Source organism: Oryzias melastigma, linkage group LG5 (assembly GCF_002922805.2).
Source record: "Oryzias melastigma strain HK-1 linkage group LG5, ASM292280v2, whole genome shotgun sequence".
Classification (NCBI taxonomy): Eukaryota; Metazoa; Chordata; class Actinopteri; order Beloniformes; family Adrianichthyidae; genus Oryzias; species Oryzias melastigma.
The window spans coordinates 34948296-34970949 of record NC_050516.1 but is presented as its reverse complement, the minus strand read 5'-3'; the positions used below and the strand labels follow the sequence as shown (position 1 = coordinate 34970949).

Below are 22654 nucleotides of genomic sequence, written 5' to 3'. Positions count from 1 at the left end.
CCATGAACGTTTCTAAAAATAGCTTACAAAACAATACATTTGAATTAAAATACGTTTTTTTATTTCTTGAGTTTTCCAACAATTAACTTAAAAAAACTAAAGTTAATATACATCTTCGAAACTTTTATTAAAAATATAATTTTTTGACATTATTTATAAATACGTAGATAATAACATTATTGTTCGGCTGTAAAAACCTAAAGTTGGTGGGCAGGAACTTTAGGTTGGGTTTTCTCTACGGGGACATCATTTATGGTCACACTAGGGGAAAATGGAAATAAGCAACGTTTATCAGTTCATTTAAACAGTATTGTATAAACCGATTGAAGTGTCCCTGTACCTGCTAGCGTACCTACTCATTGAACAGTGCACCATCCAGAAGGTAAGCTGGAGAACACCTGAACGCTTAGGTGTTAATGACGCGCCTTAATTAGCCGTGTGTGTTAGCCTCGGTTGTAATTTAGGCTAGCAGCAACGGTACACCTACACAATATCAGGTCATTATCTCCTAGCGGAATCTGGGAGCTGTTTGTTTTCCTGGTAAATGTTCAGCGCTTTTTGTATAGTTTACAAGCAGTCATTATTCCTTCAGGTACTCGGATGTGTTGGGTTAGTTTTGGTGATTAAAATGGTGGGTTTTTTCATGTTTTAGCTACGAACTTACTACTTCTGGGAAATAACGTTTACAGCATCCTCCCTCACATTAAGTAGTTTTCCTGTCGTCGTTTGACATCTAGTAAAAGTCTTAAATGTGACCTAAATCTGTATATTTCTCTAAAGCCATTTTAAGGACAATTTCGCTCATTTTCAGTCCTGGAAGCCGAAATTTAAACAAGCCAAAAATGCATAGTCTCAACTCCACAGCCCTGATTTTTATTTTTAACTTTATTTTATTAATAAACTGATTAACAATCGAATATCTGTTAGAATTTGAGTTAAAATAATCAAATCTAACCATTAAAAGAACAAAAGAATTGATTTGTAAACGCAATACTGAAATAGTTTGCTATTTTTATACCTCTGGTTTACAAGTTTGTGTTAAAAAAAAACGTTTTGTTTTGTTCTATGCATTTTTTAAATTACTAAATAATCCAAGGTGTCTATTTAATGAAATTAATCTAGCCATACTGCTAATGTTTGCTCACAACTCAATAGGCAACAATACACTTTCTTTACATATTGGTTCAAATCTCAGTTTTTGGGTTTTCAATGTATAAATTGTGTATTACAAAACAATAACAAATCCAGAAATATACATTTATATTATTTTGCTAATAAATAAGTAACAATTAAGAAAAAGATCACATTTGACTCATACTAAACTCCTGGTGTAGTGCAACAAAGCGAAAAAAACCCCAACTTTTTTTCTCAAATTTTGCACAATATGCGTTTGATAATTTAAAGGTAAACCTAATGGTTTCCAGTAGAGATCCAACGATTCACTTTCCCCATGATTCAGTTTAAGGATGTGACTTTTAAACTGAGAATTAGGGCATCCCTACATTTCAGAAAGGGACTGAAACTTGTTTAAAACATGTAAATCCAAATATATGAATGCGTAATCTATCTTAGCAAATCACACTTTACAAATAAAACAGAATTGTTGTAAACTATAATAATTTTATTAAAATAATTGGCGAGCCATAGGGGATGTTGTTTATGCACAGTAAAAATGCAGAATGCCCAAAAAAGGACAAGTAAGTGTCCATGAAAAATGATGGGGTTCTTTGTGATGTTTCCCATTTTTACCTCTTAAACACAGATTTGTTTCTAGTCACAGGGACTTAGTTAAGCAAAATGAACTATTGTAGTAATATAACCCACAATGTGATGTCCACACATGTGGAAACCTGGTCTTTAGAGGATAAGCATAGATCCTGTCTGAGCTGCAAAAACACATTTTTCCTCTTTACTCGTTAACATTTCAACTGTTAGTTTGTCATTTTAATCCAACGGACATCTAAATTGTTAACATTTTATTAGCTTAACTTGTGAAATTGCTTTGTTTATCCTTTATAAACAACATCAAACTAAAGTAACCTTTAACCACTTTAATCTGGTGAAAGATTTAAGTTTTGAGATAAATACAAAACACTTCACACATCTTTCTGTTGACAATTATCACAGAAAAATGACTGTAAGTTGTATATAATTGTGTGCTTTTGTTCTGTAGTGCTTCTGATGAAGGCGTTTAGGTAATTGTTTTAAAACTCTGCAAGACAACATGTCTGAAGAGGCATTATCAGATAGTGACCTGGAGGCCAGCATCGACAGTGAAGGGGATTATTTGGAAAATATGGAAGAGGAGGATGATGAGGAGGAAATGGATGAAGATGAAAACGATGGAGATGATGAGGATGAGAGTGTTGGTGAGTTTATTTTTTCTGGTCATGGTTCCTAAAGTTTTGATTTAGTTTAAATTCTGTATTTATTTATTTTTTTCCCCTCCTCATTTTAAGATCGACCTGGAAGCAACCAGAGCCAAACGGAAGAGGCTCAAGATGAAAAGGAATCTGCTACCTCCGGAGATCCTTCTTCTCGGCCTGCGTCGGGCTCATCTTCCAGGGCTCCCTCCAGACCTGCGTCGCGTTCTCAGTCTGCAGCGAGTCCCGAGAACTCCAGTCGGAACAAACCATCCATCACAAAAACAAAGAAACATAAAGCCTCTAAATTATCCAAACCTGCAAAAGGTTCCAAACCTCCCAAGCAATCCAAGCCTGCACACATGAGGAAAAATATCAGGTTGGTGGTCCATCAGTTGTTTTTAAGGCTTAAGGCTTGGGTTTATATAAACATGGACTTCACTCTGTGAATACAGGAAGCTGCTCCAAGAAGATCAGCTTGAGGCTGGAACCAAGGCAGCTCAGCAGGAAGAGATGGAGCGACGGAAACGACTGGAGCAGCAAAGAAAAGATTTTCCTACTCTGACTCCAGCTGTTCCCGACGCTCAGCTAGGTAATGTGTGTCATTATTTAACCACCGTTTCTGTTGAAGATCTTCGCTAATCCCGTCTTTTCTTTCCCTCAGTGGACGCAGCAGCGTTATTAGGCGACGTATCCCATTTGGTCCCCGCCATACTTGGCCAGCAGGACATCATCTGTTTGGACAGCAGTGGTGAGGAAGACGAAAAAGAGGAGCCAAAGTTGCCTCCGCTTGCCATCAGAGATGGTGAGATCTCTGTAACTTCTTTGTGGTTCTGGTGTTCTGGTTGCATGGTAACTTGATCAGTTATGATGCAGATGTAATTGAGCTCAGCTCAGGAGATGAAGACACCCTGCACATAAGCAGTGAGTCGGCTGACGACGACGCCGATGGCGTCCCCGGCTCGGAGGAAAGCAGCGGCGCACACATCAACGATGCGCTCAACCTGCCGGATGCTCAGGGTCGGGTGTTGGTTAACATAAACCACCCTGCAGAAGAGAAGGACATTTTTCTTGCCCCACAGCTGGCGAGGGCTGTAAAGCCTCACCAGGTCAGTCTTTGGTTTTATTTGATCATCTGTCCTGGACAATAGTGCCGCCACAAACAATTATTTTAATAGTCAACTAATCACTGATTATTTTTTCCAATTAGTCAACTAATCGGGTCGTGCACAAAGTGGATGTAAACTTAACCATCATTAGCTTTAAACTAACTAAAAATAAAGACAATTAAGATGATAGTTTGTCAAACTTTTAATGAATCGTGCAGCCTCTGTCCTTCATTAGTTTCTGGTATTAAAACAAGATTAAATCAAATGAAGTTAGCATCTGAAAAAAAAAGGAACAATTTTTCACAAAAGATAAAATTTTGATCTTAATGTTTCAAATATAACTAGAAAAGTTGCATTACCTGCGATAATGCTAGTGTAAATGCTTTTTGCTGAAAGTAATCGCATTTATCGCTGAATAGATTTGCAATAGGTGTACAAGACTGTGGTGAGACCAGCCATGTTGTTTGGACTAGAAACAGTGGGACTGAAGAAAAGACAGGAAGCAGAGCTGGAGGTAGCAGAGATGAAGATGCTGAGGTTCTCTTTGGGAGTGACCAGGATGGATAGGATCAGGAATGAATACATCAGAGGGACAGCACATGTTAGAGGTTTTGGAGAGAAAGTCAGAGAGGCCAGACTGAGATGGTTTGGACATGTTCAGAGGAGAGACAGTGAATATATTGGTAGAAGGATGCTGAGTCTAGAGCTGCCAGGAAAGAGGTCTAGAGGAAGACCAAAGAGGAGGTTTATGGATGCAGTGAATGAAGACATGAAGGTGGCTGGTGTTAGAGTGGAGGATGCTGAAGACAGGCTTAGATGGAGGAAACTGATTCGCTGTGGCGACCCCTGAAGGGAAAAGCCCAAAGGAAAAGAAGAAGAAGAAGAAGATTTGCTGAAAATGCAAAGGCTAGTTGCAAAAAGACTGGAAATTTTGCAAAAAAAACTATGAAAGAGCACTTAAGTTGAGCTAAATTTCTGAAGAAATTGTCGTAAAATTGCTTAAAAATACCTAGTACTTGCCAATTTGGGTACATTTTCAGTGTGTTGCTAAAATAAAAGCTGAACTCCAAATTAGCCTAAAAAAACCCAGTAGATAACAAATTAGCCAAAAATGTTAGCATGTTGCTAAAATACTAGTTAAACTCAAACTTTTTTGAAAATTACTATTAAAAATTTTAAAACATAGGCCATGAATATGTTTAAGGCTTGTTGTTAATGTACTTAAAATGTTGAAATTTAAAGACATTATCATTAATTTCCTTTGGAGTGTATTTTGCTCAATATTTCAAAAACTATAAAGTTTATAAATACCAAAAACAAGCTGAACAAGTTGAACGTTTTTATACCGAGATTGTTGAAATCGCTGAAAGTGTGATTGCTTTTTTACATGCTGAAAACCATGCGAAAAGGAGAATTACTAAAAGGTGCATTTTTTGGTGCTCACAACTTTGTCCAACTTTACTAAACTCTGACTCCATATAATATAAAGTAACGACTAATCGACTATTAAATTAGTCGCTGACTATTTTAATAGTCGACTAGTCGCAGCAGCTCTACTGGACAACATACCTTTTTGTGAATATTCTCACCTTTACCTTTAGATTGGTGGAATCCGGTTTCTCTACGACAACCTGATCGAGTCTCTAGAGAGGTACAAAACCAGCAGCGGCTTCGGCTGCATCCTCGCTCACAGCATGGGGCTGGGCAAGACGCTCCAGGTCATCTCCTTCATCGACATCCTGCTGAGGAACACGGAAGCCCACACCGTGCTGGCCATCGTCCCTGTAAGCATGGAAATAACACTCCGTATAGGCGTCCAAATTCTCCCACTACTCCCTAACACTAAACCTTTAGGGTTGTGGGCCACAAATGTGAGAGAAGGGCCAAACCAGAAGTAGATTTGTGGAGTGTTTTGATAATCCACCTCACTGATTTGATTGAAAATTACATTAAAACAGAACATTTTTGAGTTTGCCTTTCAAAAATTGTGGCTTTTGCTCTTATTTTAGAGCCGATTGCACTCATGAGTTTATGTCCTTTGGGGAAAAACGCAAACTTACAGAAATACTGTGTTCATGTAGTGTTTGAATTATTGAAAAACACACATGAACATCAGAAAAACAACAAATCTTCCAGAATAACTTACTGACCATTAGACAGAGGTCAATGTATTTGTTATGTACTATCTAAAACACACCAGAAATACAAGGAAAATAATTTATTCCAGTTTGGCGGGCCAACCCTGTCCTAACCCCTAAAAGACTATTTTGTGGCACATCCTCACTACTGTTTTTTTTTTTAATCACCAAATATGACGTCACCTATTTGCTGAAATAAAAACCTCATAAGTATGAACATGTTATTATTTATGAATCCTCAGAAAACTTGGATGAATTAAAAGAAAAAAAAATGTTCTTTACATTTTTTTCAAATGAAAAATTGTTCAAGCGCAATGCATTGTGGTCTATATTCACTAATCTATTGAATGCACACTAGTTTTTTGTAGAGACTTGTAGAATTGTAAATTGCAAGAATAGTGAGTGAATTTGGACATGTTGAATAAAGATTAGATTTGACTCACTAACTTCCTGTCCCCTCATCTGCAGGTGAACACGCTTCAGAACTGGCTGACAGAATTCAACCTCTGGCTTCCTCCTGCTGAGGCTCTTCCTCCCGACACCGATCCTTCGCTCGCTCTGCCTCGCACATTCAAAGTTCACGTTCTCAACGATGAGCACAAGTGCGTCACACGCCGACTTCCTGTTTCACAAGGTCGAGTATGAACTCCGAACGGCTGATCTGACTGACTTCTCGACCAACAGAACTACAGTTGCCAGGGCGAAAGTGGTGGAGGAGTGGTCTAGAGACGGAGGCGTGCTGCTGATGGGGTACGAGATGTACCGCCTGCTCTCCATGAAGAAGAGTTTTGTGATGGGGAAGAAGAGGAAGTCGAAGAAACCTGCTGGACCCGTCATCATTGACCTCGATGAGGAGGACCGACAGCAGGAACTCATGAAAGGTAACCAGAGGGTGAAAGAAAGTGTGACGCCGAGGGTTGGTACATTTTTGTACTTTGCAGTAAATATACATTTTTACTATGTATTTAGTCTCTTTAAAGGTTATATGAAATAAAAATGGTGTTTGGGAAAAATAAAACTCCCAATTTTCCAGATATGCAAAAAAAAAAAAAAAAAAAGACATTTTCAGTTTAGTCTATTCATTTTCATCTTTTATCCTTGTTTTTAATTTGGGTTATTTCATTTAAAGAGTGTTTAGTATGGTGGTGGATTCAAACCCTGATACTACGTTCACTGGGAGGCATGTGATGTGCGTTCAAGAATGCAACGAGTTTCAGTGCTCGGATAGTCACAATCTGCTCCCAAAAATTTGAGTATGAATAATCGCGACGTCCAAGATCGCAGATTCACGATCTTTATTAATATAATACGGTGTGTTAAAAGTATTATAAGGGAGCAATGTATTTATTGCTTTGAAATACAGAATAACAAACAAAAATAAAAATGTGGCACTATTGTCACTAGAAGTAAACGTGTCGGTGACGCTTCCTGTTTTCAAAGTAAAACTAGCGTCTCGGTTTTTTCCATTCAAAAACTGGGTCTTTAAGTTCTGCTCACTGACATAAGTTCTTGAAAAATAATTAGCATGAACACCAGAGCTTTAGCTCCAGTGTTTACATTCTTTTGGTTATTGTAACTCTTCAACAATTGATGCAATTAACGTAACACCAGCGGATTCTAAACATCTTTGCGCTGATATGCTGAACTTAAAGGGGACGCCATCCATTCATCATTATCAAATCCAAGATCCTGATTGGTCAAAGTTTGATCTGGTTTACCTTCCGTTCAGTGGCTGCACGTTTTCTACGTGGAGTCTGAAAACAGTTGTAGAAACTTTGAGTTTTGAACATGGAAGCCCAAAACGCACATTTACGCCTGTTTACATCGGTTGTGTCCGAATTCCTTCACTACCCACCACATAGTCGGGGTGTAACGGCTCGGTCTCAAACCCAATTTCCATTTTGGCCACTGAAGGCAGAGTCTGGCTGAGGTTGGGCCGTATGGGGTTTCATTTGTGCCAAAAATATGTTTTTATGTACATAGACATGAACAAATGTTCAATAAACCTGTTCAGTAGACATAGACCGGCCATCTGCAACCTTCAGCATTTAAAGAGCCAATCGGGTCGGTTTCTCACCAACTACAAATCAGCAGGAGCCACAAAGTCTTAAAACATATAAGACGCTCCTTTGTATTTATATTATGGTTACTGTTATAATAAATATCAATAAACGATTGTTTTTTGTATATGAATAAAATGTAAACAAATGTAAAATATCATTTATTTTCTAAATGTAGAAATATAGACTTCCTTTCAAAATAAAAGACAGAATCATCTCAATGTAGCAAATTTTCTAGTGGGTAGTTTAATGTCAGCAGTAATTATATATATAAAAAAGACAGTACAGTTTATTTTATAGTTTATGGTGGAAATTCATAAACTTATAATATAAATAATTCCTAAGCTTATTATTTGACCCTTTTTGTGTTTTTCAGACTATAAGGCACAAACCCTTGAGGCAGTCCGCTTAATTATAGTCTGGTGTGTGTGATTTCTGTTTGTGCTTACTGACCTTAAGTTTGGTTGTACATAGTGCTACTTTTTAAAATGAAAAACATTTTAATCTTCTTCAACCAGAGAACCAGAATGGAGGAGTCAAAGAGCCACATGTGCAGACCCCTGACATAGACAAAGGACCAAAGACATGGACAGTGGACGCCAAATCATATTTTTGTCACAAATGGAACCCCGCTCAGCACTGGCTGCACGTGTTGAGAAAACTACTCGCAAATAGTCACTTTTTGGAAAAGAAAAAAATATATATTTTGTTAAAAAGAACTCGTTAATTGTGTCTGTGGAGGGGGTGTCAGGTTTCCTGCCCTAAAAGTTTCCCTGCTTTAAGCCCAGTCAATGTCACGGCCCGAAGAGCTGTGATTGGTTGGTATGTCAGGTCCGCACACAGCACTGACAAACTCCCGTTAATACAAAACTCGAGGGGCAGAACATTCACACTAAGGCGGGGGCCGCAAAATATCAACGTGGGGGCCGCAGATGGCCCGTGGGCCGCCAGTTTGAGACCCCTGGTGCAACGGATCACAAAACTCATTGTTCGGATCGTCCCAGTTTTAGGGTAATTTTTCGGATCAGTAAATTTTTTTTTAAATAGCAGGAAAAAGCAACAAAATAAAAGTCTAAAACTGCTTCAAAGCCTAAATATTCACTCACACATCTTTAAACATAAACAAAAATGTAAAAATATGTAGAAAAGAGAGAAAAAATGTTTAATATCCAATGTTTCCCTTGTGTTTTGCCTGTGTTACTGTGGAATAGGGCTGGGAATCACTGGGTACCTCACGATACGATACGATACGCGATACATGGCTCACGATATCGATAATATCGCGATACTGCGATAATTGGTAAAAATCCTCTCTAATAACTACCATTATATAGAACATGTTTTGGGGGGGAAATATATCCCCATTTATCTTTTTTACCTTAAACACAATCATACTAAACAACTTTTCTTATTTTGTGCAACAAATTATAGACACTTTTGTGCAACATTGTTGAAATCAGTAAAACTATGTCTTTGACGAGCATTGACTACAACCAAATTGGGATTATCTGTCAGATTCAATGTTAACAATAGTAAACATGATCAGCAGTGACACTACTTAGTGCAGAATTGTTGTAAACAGAACAAATATTAAATAAGTCAAGTAGTGACAGCTATCTACCTCCAAAAGAACGTCACACCAAAGGATGATGAATATAATGTTTTACAGCCTCTCTCAAAATTGACCTAATTTTTCGTGCACTTTTCTCTCACTTGAAAAGGGCTGAGCATCCAAAAATAAAGGCTGATTTACTCAGACTGTTACTTGAGATTATTTTTCCAATTTTTATCATTTTTCCATTTGGTCAGTCAGCAGTCAATAGGTAAAATCCTTAAAACACACATAATAATGGCAATAAATATAATTTTAAGTGCTTCAATTAATTAGCATTCTCCCTAATTTTACAGTGAATTCATGTACTTTAGTTTAATTACATTTAAATTTAAGTTCATACATCAAATCCTGCTTTTTTATTTAAGAATTACTTTAAAATTAACATTAGCAACAAGTAATTACATTGTTTGAAAACGTCACATTATAAATTTATCAAAGTTACACCGTACAGCAGCAGGTTAAACATTGATGTGCATGAAAGCGAAAATTCCGACGGTCCTTGAACAGACAACTGCGTAGCACGCGCTCAGTTCCCACTGCAAACAGGAAGTATGTGATCGCTGACATTCTAGCGCTCAGACAAAGTCACTTCTTACCGGGTGGATCTCCTACAGATGGAGGATAAATGCTGACAGGTAGACATGCTTCACACACGCGCTACAGAGCCTGTATCTCACCGGTGCTTCTCCCGAACGAGTGCGTGCATCGCTATTAAAAGTCCGACGCAGCGTGCGCCCATAGTTCCGGCGCGCGACTCAGACGCTCAGCGCTACAGCCTCTTTAAATGAAAATATAATATCGATACTTGGTGAGAACCCATCGAGAATCGATCGCAGGACTAAATATCGCGATATATCGCAATATCGATATTTTGGCACACCCCTACTGTGGAAGTTACATGTTACTACAGAGAAAGCGAATTAAACTTGTAAGGACAACAGTAAAGAGTAGCCGTACTTCACTGCATTACTGTGCCTTTCCTCCTCAGGTATTGAAAAGGCCATAGCGCGGCCCGGTCCGGATGTGGTGATCTGTGATGAGGGCCACCGCATCAAAAACTACCACGCCAGCACCTCCCAGGCCCTGAAGAACATCCGCTCTCGGCGCCGCGTGGTGTTGACCGGTTATCCGCTGCAGAACAACCTCATCGAGTACTGGTGCATGGTGGACTTTGTCCGGCCCGACTTCTTAGGAACACGGCAGGAGTTCAGCAACATGTTTGAGCGGCCCATCCTCAACGGTCAGTGCGTGGACAGCACGCCTCAAGACTTACGCCTGATGCGCTACCGCAGCCACGTGCTGCACAGCCTGCTGGAGGGCTTCGTTCAGAGGTAACTCCCTAATAATTCAAATCTATCGACAGGTATTTAATTCTCGTGAATTTCTTTTGGTTCACAGACGAGGCCACGATGTGCTGAGAGACCAGCTGCCATCCAAAGACGAGCACGTCATTTTGGTGCGGCTGTCTGCTGTCCAGAGGGCGCTGTACACCGAGTTCATGAAGCGTTTTCGAGAAGCGGGGAACAGCGGCTGGCTCGGTCTAAACCCGCTCAAAGCCTTCTGCGTGTGCTGCAAGGTGAACTCTGACGGCTGCCAGAAACTTCCAACCTTTCCTCTGCTCGTTCGCTCTCGTTGACATCTTTCTTTATCCGTGCAGATCTGGAATCACCCCGACGTCCTCTATGAGGCCTTACAGAAGGAGAACCAGGCCAACGAGCAAGACCTGGACCTTGATGACATCACTACGGCGGGTAACGCCCGCTGCCCCGCACCCAGTTCTGGCCTAAAGGCCAAAGTGACCGACTCGAGTAACAGCAAAGTCAACAGCAGCCTTCCACCACTCAACGCCTCGCAGGACAGAACCAACCAAGTCATTACATATGAATGGGTACGTCCTTCTGGAACGTTTGATTGGCTGAACATGCCAAAACGTTTTTAAAAAGGTCATGATTTAGCCTCTTTCACTGGTTAAAGATGAATGTATGTTTTAGGCAAAAGACATCATGTCCAACTACAAGATGGGAGTTCTGGAGAATTCTGCCAAAATGTTGCTGCTCTTCTATATCATCGATGAAAGCGTCAAGAAAAGAGACAAAATTTTGGTCTTTAGGTAAGTTTTTATTTTTTATTTATAACAGCCAATGATTAAGAACTAAATTCACTACAAAAGTGGATCCTTAAGAAAGTAAAACAGCCTGTATTTTAAGAAAAAATGATTATTTTCTGTCTTGCAGGAAAAGTTATTGTTTTTCAATAGCAAATAAATATTAGTTTGAGAAAATATGTCTTAACCCTTTAACTACCAAAAAAATATATTTTTTCTGCTATGTATTGCCTTTATACGGAGCCCCTGAAGGAAGAAGGAAGAAAGAAAAGAAAAGTAGTAAAAAGAAGTTCTGGTTTCTAGCCAGAACTTTTTTTTCTAAAAATTAAAGTAGTAAAAAAATAAAAAAAAATCTGGTAAGTAAGTGGTGCACACCAGATAGTAATTGTGTTTTTTTCTAAAAATTGAGGTAAAAAAATATGTTCTGGTTACTAATTAATGCACACCAGTTACTATCTGGTGCGTTTCCGTTACTAACTAGAATGGTTTTTTTGTTATTTATTTCAATTTTTGTAAAAAAAAAAAAAAATACTTCAATTTTTTTTGTTCAATTTCCTTTTAAGGCCTCCGTACCCTGAAACTGTATTTTTAAAAAAATGTTTTCTAAATGTTTCACGTTTGGTTGAGCAGGAAGTTAAAAGGTTAAAGTGACTAAAATGTTCTTGGTAAGATCATTTTTCTTACCTCCATTGACAGCTTTTTCTTTACATTTTTGATTGACTCTGTACTTTTTTTTTGGAGAGTGTTAAAGTTTTTGTTGTCCAACTTGCACAAAAGAACCAGATTCTAATGTGAAAGCTTTTAAAAGTACACTTCCTGATGTCTGAACCGTGTTCTCTAGCCAAAGTTTGTCTACGCTGACGGTCATTGAGGACTTCTTATCAAAGAGACCGATGCCTCAAACGGTCAGCTCCTCTGACGGCCAGAACCAGAACCAGAACTGGGTTCGCAACCTCAACTACTACAGTGAGTCGCGTCGTTCTCCCTCCCAAAAACAATTTTTTTAAATAAATATTTTCACATTATAGTCTGTATAGAGCTGAAGTGAGTATCTGATTTATTTATTTTTTTCTAAGCTTCTGGTTGACCTCGACTTTATTGGGTAAAATTGATCTTTATCCTCTGTAAAACATCTGCAGCTGGTTTATGCTTTATTCGTACACTCGATTTTCGTGTAGGAATCATTAAAATGTGATTTAGATTTGACCTTAAATCACAAATGTCAAAGTAGAAGTTTAAAAAAAAAAAAAAAAACTTAGTCCAACTTTTATAACACAAAAAAAGCGGATCAATAAAACTGGTTTCTTCCTAAATGTAATTATAAATCATTTGACCATATTTGGAGTAAAGACTCCTGATTTTTTATAAATGATGCTTGTTTTTTTTGGGGGGAAAAGAAACTTTCCAAATACTTTTATGTTTTTGTTAACTTTACTAGCTTGGATATTTCTATTTATCTGTGATTAGTTGACTATCGTAATAATCATTTGTGGCAGCACTAACATTGTGTTTTAGTTTCTCCAAAGATAGTTTTTTTTATTTTAATTCTGATTATTACATGATTCTTGGTAAATCCTCATAGTGCACCTGAAAGATCCTCTTTACCGTGGGAGTTCTATCAAATAGTTTTGTGAAGTAAAAGGTTAGCTTTAGCATTAGCCAAACTGTAATAAGGATAAAAATAAGCAAAATTTCCCTGCCCTCTCCCAGATCTGAGTTACTCGATTTCTTCTGTAAGAACAAATAGTTTAATAGATAAATCTTAAATAAAACCTGTCCTCTTTCTTTTGACACAACTTATCATTTTGTTGTGTTTGAGCATTAAAATGGGATGTCTGTCTGTCCGTCTGTCTGCAGGATTGGATGGGAGCACCTCCGCCTCGGAGAGAGAACGCCTCATAAACCAGTTTAACGATCCAGAGAACAACAAAACCTGGGTCTTCCTGCTCTCCACCAGGCACGCGTAGCAGCTTCCTACTCTCACCGTTTGCCCCTCCTCCTTTTCCACTTGAAGCTCAATAATGCCTTATTATTCTGTCGTTCAGAGCGGGCTGCTTGGGGGTAAATCTGATCGGGGCCAATCGCGTCGTGGTCTTCGATGCTTCCTGGAACCCCTGTCACGACGCCCAGGCTGTGTGCCGCGTGTACCGCTACGGCCAGGTCAAACGCTGCTACATCTACCGGCTCGTCTGTGACTTCACCCTGGAGAAGAAGATCTACGACAGACAGGTCTCCAAGCAGGGCATGTCTGGTAGGAGTTTCCAGCCGTTTCCAACAACCAGACACCGTTTGAGTTCTTTTGCTAAAACTCTTTTATTTTGAAGATCGCGTCGTGGATGATTTGAATCCGGTGCTGAACTTCACTCGGAAGGAGGTGGAGTCTCTGCTGCACTTCGTAGAGGAGGAGCCGGAATCGGAGAAAGTCTCTCTGGAATCCCGGAATGATTATGAAGAAGTGATGTTCAACGCTTGTCGGCTCTACCCAAACCTCATCACAAAGGTACACGAGCAGGAAATGTGTCACGATGCTGAAAGTCTCAGGAAAATGAAGATTATTCCTAAATAGTAACATGTAATGGAACTTTACTGTCCTGTTATTTTGGGATTGTGCTGCCTTTATTATCTTATTTAATACAGGGGTCTGCAACCTTTAACACTCAAAGAACCAGAACCCACGAGAGACACGAAGTCCATTTTTTTCCTTAAAAAATGCACAGTATTTATGCTTTTTTGGCAGTTAAGCATGTATTTATAAATTGTGTTTTTTTTAAAGTAAAATAATTAAATTACAATTTCGATATATAACAAATGTAACTTATTTTACTTTTGACGGCAGCTCACAATAGTTCCTTTCAAAATAAAACCCACTTGGTGTCAAACAGCTCTTCCTGCTGCAGCAGTTTTACTTAGATTAAGTTATTCAAGCATGATTTCTTTTTATCATTAGGACCTTTTTTTTCTTTTAATCTAAAAAAAACATTTAAGTAGAATCTATTTAAAAAACATGTAGAATAACCTGAGCTTTTTTTTTATAAATCACACAAGTCTAAATTATTTTCAATCATTTTAAACCACATTTGTTCAAAAAATTTAACTACTTTAGTGTAATTTACCAAAATAAAACACTTTTAGACACTTTTATTTGACGAACTATGAATCAAAAACACAAATTTCCACAGAATTTCTGACAGTAAACTAAACTTTTTTTGCTTAGTTGCTTGACATGTTAAAAATCTGAACAGAAATGACAAAATTAAACTAACTAATCTCCTATTTATTAAATTTTTAGCATTTTTCGTTAAAGCTAAAGAACTATAATAAAGGAATGAAAGAGCCACATGTGGTGCAGGCCTCTGATTTAACAGTAAAATCACATTTTATTGGAGTCTAGTGTTTTTTTTTTTTTAATGGTTCTTCATTTATACACTCTTTCCCCATCTAAGTGTTGTTTTAATGTAACAATCGGGATGTTCACTTTTCAAATGTTCATGGTGATGGATGATTTTGTTTCTTTTATGTCATTCTGACAAAAATTACTATACAGTTAAGATGATAAGAATTATTCACCATCTTTTGGCTTCATAAGCAAATGAAAGGGGATTTATTTTCAATTCCACAAAAAATTATGATTTGTCCAACATTAGTTTTTATCTTCAACTAAAAATGAATTTTTAAAAGGGTTTTATTTTTATTCCAACAGCCTCCTTTCCACCATGAATCTCTGCTTGTGGACCGTAAGGAATCCAAACTGACTAAAGCTGAGAAAAGAGCTGCAAAGAAGAGCTACGAAGACGAGAAGCGAGCGTCCGTGCCGTACTCTCGGCCGTCCTACGCTCCCTATTACCCAACCAACGACTTCACGCTCGCTAGCATTGCTGCGTTTAACCAGCGGGGCTGGTAGGTTTAAGACGCATGTTTTACACACTTTTTTTATCCAAGTTTTGGGATTATTGGGATTATTTTTTCTGATAAAACATCAGAAAAAGATTTCTAAAGATTTTTAAACTTTAGTCTCCTTTTATTTTATGAAAGCAATTAAATGGAAACAAAACAGTTTGCAAAAATTGTAATATAAAACCACTTTAGCCTATAAACTTATCCAAAGGTTTTCTACAGACTTTATTTTTACTTTAGACTTTTTCTTTTCGAGGATATTAAAAAAAAATCTGACTTTCTCTTCAGCTTTTTGCTTCCCCTGTAAAGCAGGGACTCCAAATCCAGGCTAGTTTTTTTATTATTATTATTATTATTTCTATGAAGTAATATTTGTAAATTTAAATCAAAATTGACTAAATTGTTAAAAAAAAAAAGCTTAGTGTTCAGCCTCAAACCTCTTGTCCATGATTGGCTGTTTGGTGTTACATATGTCACGCCGCGCTCAGATTTAAAAATATAAAATCAAAGATAGGTAGAAAGCAAGAATTAAAATAACACCTCTGAAGCAGTTTTGTCACAAATGCAACTAAAGTAAAAGGTTCTGAAAGCAAACATTTACTATTTTCATGTGCTTCTTAGAAATGTTTGTTTTTAAAACTACATTTTTTTTTTTTGCAATTCATTATTTTTTTTTATCTCAAATTCATGAATTGCTTTCTCATTGTAATGGCACAAATATTTCTTGATAGTTTTTCAGAAATCTTGTCTACTCATCACCTGGTTCAGGTGTGAGAGGCTTCAGAGACAGAATTGCTTGGAAAATAAGCAAGATGGAGGCCCAAATGTAAACACCCGTGTTGTACTTTGGTCTTTAAAGACAAACTCCAATTAAAATGGTGTTGTTGGTGTTCTTAACATGCCATCATAGCACTTTTCTGATGGTGGAGGACATATATTAAGAAAAGTAAGCTTAAAATTGCATTTCTGAGTATTTATTTTTTCAATTGTAAAGAATTAGGAGCAGAGGAAAAAATGAAGAAGAAGGAAAGAAAAAAAAGCTTCTTTGTGACATGGAAAATACAGTGGGCGGGCCACAAGCTCTCTGTTCCTCTCCATTCTGATGCAAATAGATCCATGTACGTCTTTGTTTTTCAAGTCTATGCTGGAATCTGGACCAAAACTGTACAGCTTGATAGCTCCAATATTGCTGGACTTTTGTTCCACTGATGATATTAGGTTTATGGTGTGAGGGTTGTAAGCTAGCAGGAAAGAGTGTAAACAGAGAGCTCCCAGCAACAGGGGACGCACCAATAGTTCCACTCACAACTCAGAGGTGAATTTCTAATGAACTCCTGTCGTTCTGCAGAAACTATGTCCCAGAAAATAACATTTTTTTTCTTTCTTTTTTTTTTAATTTTGACTAAAATTGGCAAAATCGTAATTAAAAACCACCCGAAACACTGAAAATAGATCAAAAGATGATCGAAGTGGGTTTTATAGACCTGTCCTTATACCTTTAGGCACCACCTGTCGAGGCCTGATGACAAACCAGTGGCGAGCGTCCGGCCCATCCAGTCAACTCCGATTCCCATGATGCCTCGGCAAGCCGGCATGGGCATGGCTGGCTCCAGCTCTGCCGGCAGCCTCCCCGTCAACTTCCTGCAGAAAGCTGGAGTTTACGTGCAGAGGATTGTCACCACGACAGGTACCACATATTCTGAAATAGTAGAACTACTTCCTGAATGCTGCATTTAACTTTCTTATTTTTCCTGTATTATTTTAAAATAAACACTGTAATAATAATATTTCCCTTTACAGATATTGTAATTCCAGGAGCTAACAGCACAACGGATGTTCAAGCTCGCATCAGTGCTGGGGAGGTCATCCATATCATTAGAGGGTCTAAAGGTACTTTCTGAAGGTTCTGGAAACCCAAATGTGTCCGTTACTCACATGTTCCTCTCCTCAGGTACCTACATCAGGACAAACGATGGAAGAATTTTTGCCATCCGCTCGGGGAAGATCAGCCGACCTGTCACCACAGGGTCCACTGTTCCAGGAGGTATGGATTTACTGCTTCTCGTTTAAATCCCTCATGTATGCAAAAAAAGCAACGTATCATCAAGGAGTTAGGGGTCGTAAATATTGTTTCTATAATTTTTCAAAACTGTATCTTTAGTGGAAAATTCACTTTGGTGTCCAAAAAAAATTTGGAGCCTACAGTGTTAATTTTTTGCACCTGATTTTGTGTTTTTGCTGTTTTCTTAAAAATTTCCTTATAAAGAAATCTACGGTGGCTGATAAGCGCTATCGCAGTAAAAACAAAGGAACTCCAAACAAAAGAAGAAACTGTGCAAAAATAAAAAATAATTGAAACAAAAAAAAAAAGAAGTTTGCAAACTGAAGTTGATTATCAGGGATTGATTTTGCTGACGGACACACAAGAAGTAGACTGATGTTTGCTATATTCACCGCTGCAAGAAAAAGAAGAGCAGTACGAATTGGAAAACGATCAAGAAAGTAAATGAAGACGTTATTATTCAATGTCACCATTTAAATACGTTATTTGATTTGGCCACCTAGCCCCCAGGTTTGAAGGTAAATTGGAGGATGCCGGTTTGTTGTTAGCTTCCGCTAAAGCAGAATGAGTCAAAAATGTTAGCCTGCTGCTAAAATAGAAGCTAAATTAGCCTAAAAAACCCCAGTAGATAACAAATTAGCCAAAAATGTTAGCATGTTGCTAAAATGTTACCTAAACTCAAAAATTTAGCATAAAAGAACCTCAGTAGATGCCAAATTAGCCAAAAAGCTAGCATGTTGCTTAAATACTAGCTAAAGTCCAAAATAGCTTAAAATTTCTCAGTAAACTAAATTAGTCAAAAACGTTAGCATGTTGCTAAAATAGAAGCTAAACTCTAAATTAGCCCTAAAAAAACTCACAGTTGATAACAAATTAGCCAAAAACGTTAGCATGTTGCTAAAATATTAGCTAAGCTCCAATGTTTTTTAAAGTTACTATACAAGATAAAAACAGCCCATGAATATATTTAAAGGCTTGTTGTTAATCTACTTTAAATTTTGAAATTTGAAGACTTTATCATTTATTTCCTGTGGGACATATTTTTCTCAATATTTGAAAAACTATACTGTTTATGAATACCAAAAATAAAAGCAGTAATGTCCTTAATGAGTTGAATGTTTTGATACCCAGATTGATGAAATTATTGAAAGTGTGTTTTAATTTTTACGTGCCGATAACCGTACAGAAAGGAGCTGACTAAACATTCACACTGTTAAAAAAAGCTGAGCAAAATGACATGTTTACCTTTGTACTGGGGGAAACACATTATATTTGAAAACTAATTTGGGCCAATAAATCAGAAAAGTTGGGAGCTTTATTGCTAAATTTACTTTTGTGAATATAATACTTGGTTAACAAAATCAGGAGATTTATTAAATATTCTTCTCGCAGGAGTGCATGTAGCAAAAACCGCTCTACTTCTGGTGTTTCCATCAGCAAAAATAATCTACGATAATCAACTTCTGTTGAAGCTTTCTTGCATCGCTTTTTCTGTTTGCAGTTACTGTTTTATTTTTGCTGAGATCGTATTTTTGTTTTCAGATATTTTTATTTTTGCATGGTTTCCTTTTTTGTTTAGTTACTTTTTTATTTTTATTGAGATCGCTTTTTTGTTTACAGATATATTTTTTTCCTTTTTGTTTGCGGTTATTTTTTTTGCTGCGATGGCGTTTCTCAGCCACTGTAGAAATTTATTTGATTGGAGCATAAACGTGTCCAACTATTCACCGATGGATTCCTGTTCTTCACAGAAGCTCAGGGCCCGCTGCTCCATCCCGTCAGTAACGGCTGTTCTTCACCTGTGGACCAACAGCGCCGCTCCCCGCTCAGCGACCAGCGCTCGTCCTCTCCACTCAGCTCAGAGATTCTCCGAGAGATCAGCCGCTACTCTCTGTCTGCGGACGACGCCCCTGGTGGCGCTGAAACCGCCTCGCAGTCGTTGTCTGATGCGGCGTTGACGCCGGCCGCTGACGGAGACAATCCCCAGAGTGGCGAGCGCAGCCGCCAGCTGAGCGACGACCTGCTGCGCTCGGCGCTGGAGATGCGGGGGAGCAAACGCAAACGCGAGGAAGGTCCGGGGATCACGCAGATGCAGGACAAACCCAGCTCCGCTGCAGCCCAGTTCCCAGGAATGTCCATGAGCTCCAGCGGCCTCAGCTTCCCCCCCGTGGGTTTGAACTCCTCCTCCTTACTGGGCCACATGAGTCACCAGCTGCTAATGGCGGGCGGCGGCGGCGGATCGTCATTCCTTCAGAGGCCGGGGCAAACGATGGCGGACCTGCAGACTATGTTTCCCTCGCCGAGCACAGACCTTCTGAGGCAGCCCCCCACAGGAAACGGGCATCTTCCTCCTCCCTCCTCATCCTCTGCCTTTTCCTCCGCCGCAACCACCATTCCAATGTCATCCGCGCCCCCAGCGGCGACTTCCTCCTCCTTCCCGTCGGCCTCTCTCCCGCCATACCTAATGAACCCGAACATGGCGGGGCTGCTCACGTCCCGCTTCCCTCTAACTTACAGCCAGTCGTTGCTCTCGGAGCCGAGGATGTTCCCCGGGACGCTCCTCCCAGGAAGCGGGGGGTTCTCTGCTTCTAACTCCAGCTCCGCCTCCAGCTTCCTCCCCCCTTTCAACAACCCCACTTCCAGCCTTCTGGGGGCGGCGCTCACTCAACCAGACAGATATCCCGGCGCGGTAAACGGAGGGGACAGTTCGGATGATGACGTCATAGAGGTGACTGGACAGTAGAGCCCCAAACGTCCCACATCGTGCGTTTACCACAAATCCATGAGGTTTAGGAATCAACCGGACGTGGTTTGTTACATTTCATCACAGTACCTCACCAAATGTCTCCAACCATTACTATTTTTTCATATTAATAAAGAAAAACACAAATTCATTCTCAGGACTTTAGGTTTGCTAATTCTGAAATTACAAACAAGTAGAGTTTATTAAAGTCTCATGGTGTGGATTTTTCAGTTTTTTTTTAACATTTAAGCTTCAGTCAGTAGCTGAAGCAAACCACACTTGCAAAAAAAAAAAAAAAAAATCCCCAAAGCAGCGTGGACTCTCACCTGTAACCCTACCTTAGTAACTCTAACAAAAAAACAAAATCCTGATGCTGAAAATCCCAGAGGAGTTGGAGCTGCAGAGCTTTGTTTCTCCTCCTGATTCATCTTCACATCTAGTGTCAGCCAATCACAATCCAGATGGAAAGGAGGGATTAAAAACTGTTGGTTATGTTGCGAAACATTTCGTGGGCGTTGCCGTCATTCGTCGCACTAATCTCGGAAAGTAGACCATTGAGTTTTAGTAGAAATCTGAACACTACCATGAATAGCAGCTCTGGCGACATATTTAGAAAAAAAAAAAACTTTTAAAATGTAGGCATATTTTAGTATTTAGCAGTTTGATAGACATTGTAGCATCCCCTGTTGAGATATCTGCTATAACAGAATATGTGAAATACTTTGTACATAATAGTCATCGTTTATATTGCAAGTCAATATTGTGCAGTGTGTAGATTTGGTTGTAGGGAGACTATTATAACAGTGACTATAATGATAATAAACACACATGGTTCCAGCACTGGAGATACAGATTTACGTTTGAGCATCAACGTTTTGCCCCTGAAACTCTAAAGAATGTACTCTGATAGCCTTTGACCACATGGGGGCGGGGAGTGGACTTTCCGTTATTTTAAGCCTTAACAAAGGGGGTGTTTATGTTCAACGAAGCCTTTCCAAATATAAGAAACACACTTTTCTGGTAGAGACAGCAACCTACAGGGCTGGCTGTTCCAGCCAGCCCTGTAGGTTGCTGTCTCTAATAGAAAAGTGTGTTTTTTATGTTACAAACAGCAACCGACAGGGCTGGCTGTTCAAGCCAAAAGAAGCTCAAACCAAGGAGGAACATATTTTTTGTCATTTAAATCATTTTGTTTTACCAAAAAAGTTCAAAATTTGTTGAAATTTCTTCATCTGTGCATCCAAAATTGATTAGCGTATCCTCTAAGCTGCTTTTGGTTTTGGTACAATAGCCTGTGACTGTGGCCGGTGATGCCAGGACTTTACTAAAGTGCCCGTGTGGTGGCTTCACCTCAATACAGTGTGTCATTGGTGTGGGTATGCGTTGTTTTAGTCTGTGACTGCCTTGAGGAGTTTAGACGTAGAAGACGCGTCTTTTGGTGGTAAAATTGACTAGACTAGCTCTTAGGAAGCACTTTATGGCCTTAAGTTTCTGGAAAAACTCCCCCACGAGCGTATATAAAACTCCACGCGCACTCGAGAAACCTCTTAGCGCTTGAATGAATATTCCCACCCTCCTGTGACCTCTCCTTGTTGTGCATGCAGCAATGCCAACTCTATGGCAAGCTGAAAGAGTCAAAAATCATCTGGAAAAGCGCAGTAAAAACTGGCTTATTGGCCATGAAAAACGCCGCTTTGAACGCATGTTTTAAAAGTAGTACGTAAATTACGTCGTCTTTTTTTGTCCCAAAACGGGCGTAAATTAATGTTCCTCTGTATGGCAAGCTAAAAGGGTCAAAAACCGCCAGGAAAAGCGCCGTAAACACTGGCGTACTGGTCATGGAAAAAAAGACGCTTTTGGACGCAGCATGTTTTAAAAGTAGTACGTAAATTATGCCTTTTTATTTTTTTGTCCCAAAATGGGTGTAAATTAATGTTCCACGGTATGGCAAGCTAAAAAAGTCAAAAATCGCCAGGAAAAGCGCCATAAATACTGGCGTATTGGCCATGGAAAAACGCTGCTTTGAACACGCTAGAAAAGTGGCGCTTTGGACAGGCAGTTTTGATGGCACTAAAATGTCGCTTTCATAAACGAGGAAACGCTGCTTTTTACACCCGTTTGGGACAAAAAAAAAAAAAAAAACTTAATTTATGTGCTACCTTTAAAACGTGTGTTAAAAGCAACGTTTTTAATGGCCAATACACCGGTTTTTACAGCGTTTTTCTCAGCGATTTTTTTTTTTTTTTTTTTTAACCCTCTTAGCTTGCCATACTTTGGAACATTAATCTACGCCCATTTTGGGACAAAAAAAGATGGCGTAATTTATGTCCTATATTTAAAACTTGCGTTAAAGCAACGTTTTTAATAGCCAATACACCGGTTTTTAACTGTTTTTTTCTAGCGATTTTTGACCCTTTTAGCTCTCCATAATGTGGAACATTAATTTAGGCCCATTTTGGAACAAAAAAAAACTAATTCACGTGCTACCTGTAAAACATGCGCTAAAAGCTGCGTTTTTCATGGCCAAAACACCAGTTTTTACAGGACTTTTCCTGGCAATTTTTGA

General features: G+C 38.8%; 1 protein-coding gene across 1 annotated transcript; it reads left to right on the top strand.

Annotated features, from left to right (window-relative positions):
* The first annotated feature begins 210 nt into the window (after nucleotides 1-210).
* rad54l2 (RAD54 like 2) lies at nucleotides 211-20780 on the top strand. Its single transcript, XM_024269553.2, has 22 exons — nucleotides 211-382; nucleotides 2174-2369; nucleotides 2460-2742; nucleotides 2819-2955; nucleotides 3028-3168; nucleotides 3240-3472; nucleotides 5074-5256; nucleotides 6079-6212; nucleotides 6295-6491; nucleotides 10274-10616; nucleotides 10684-10861; nucleotides 10943-11173; nucleotides 11277-11395; nucleotides 12231-12355; nucleotides 13247-13346; nucleotides 13435-13640; nucleotides 13714-13889; nucleotides 15090-15286; nucleotides 16786-16970; nucleotides 17084-17173; nucleotides 17235-17327; nucleotides 19097-20780. The coding sequence occupies exons 2-22, from the start codon at nucleotides 2225-2227 to the stop codon at nucleotides 20086-20088; spliced, it is 4488 nt and encodes a 1495-aa protein (XP_024125321.1). The 5' UTR covers nucleotides 211-382; nucleotides 2174-2224; the 3' UTR covers nucleotides 20089-20780.
* Nucleotides 20781-22654: the final 1874 nt, after the last annotated feature.

Bases quoted from the DNA above. Each gene is read 5' to 3' on its own strand.
- rad54l2 (XM_024269553.2), top strand. From the start codon at position 2,225: ATGTCTGAAGAGGCATTATCAGATAGTGACCTGGAGGCCAGCATCGAC. The intron at 10,617-10,683 runs GTAACTCCCTAA...TTTGGTTCACAG, and splicing joins CTGGAGGGCTTCGTTCAGAG to ACGAGGCCACGATGTGCTGA. The intron at 13,890-15,089 runs GTACACGAGCAG...TTATTCCAACAG, and splicing joins ACCCAAACCTCATCACAAAG to CCTCCTTTCCACCATGAATC.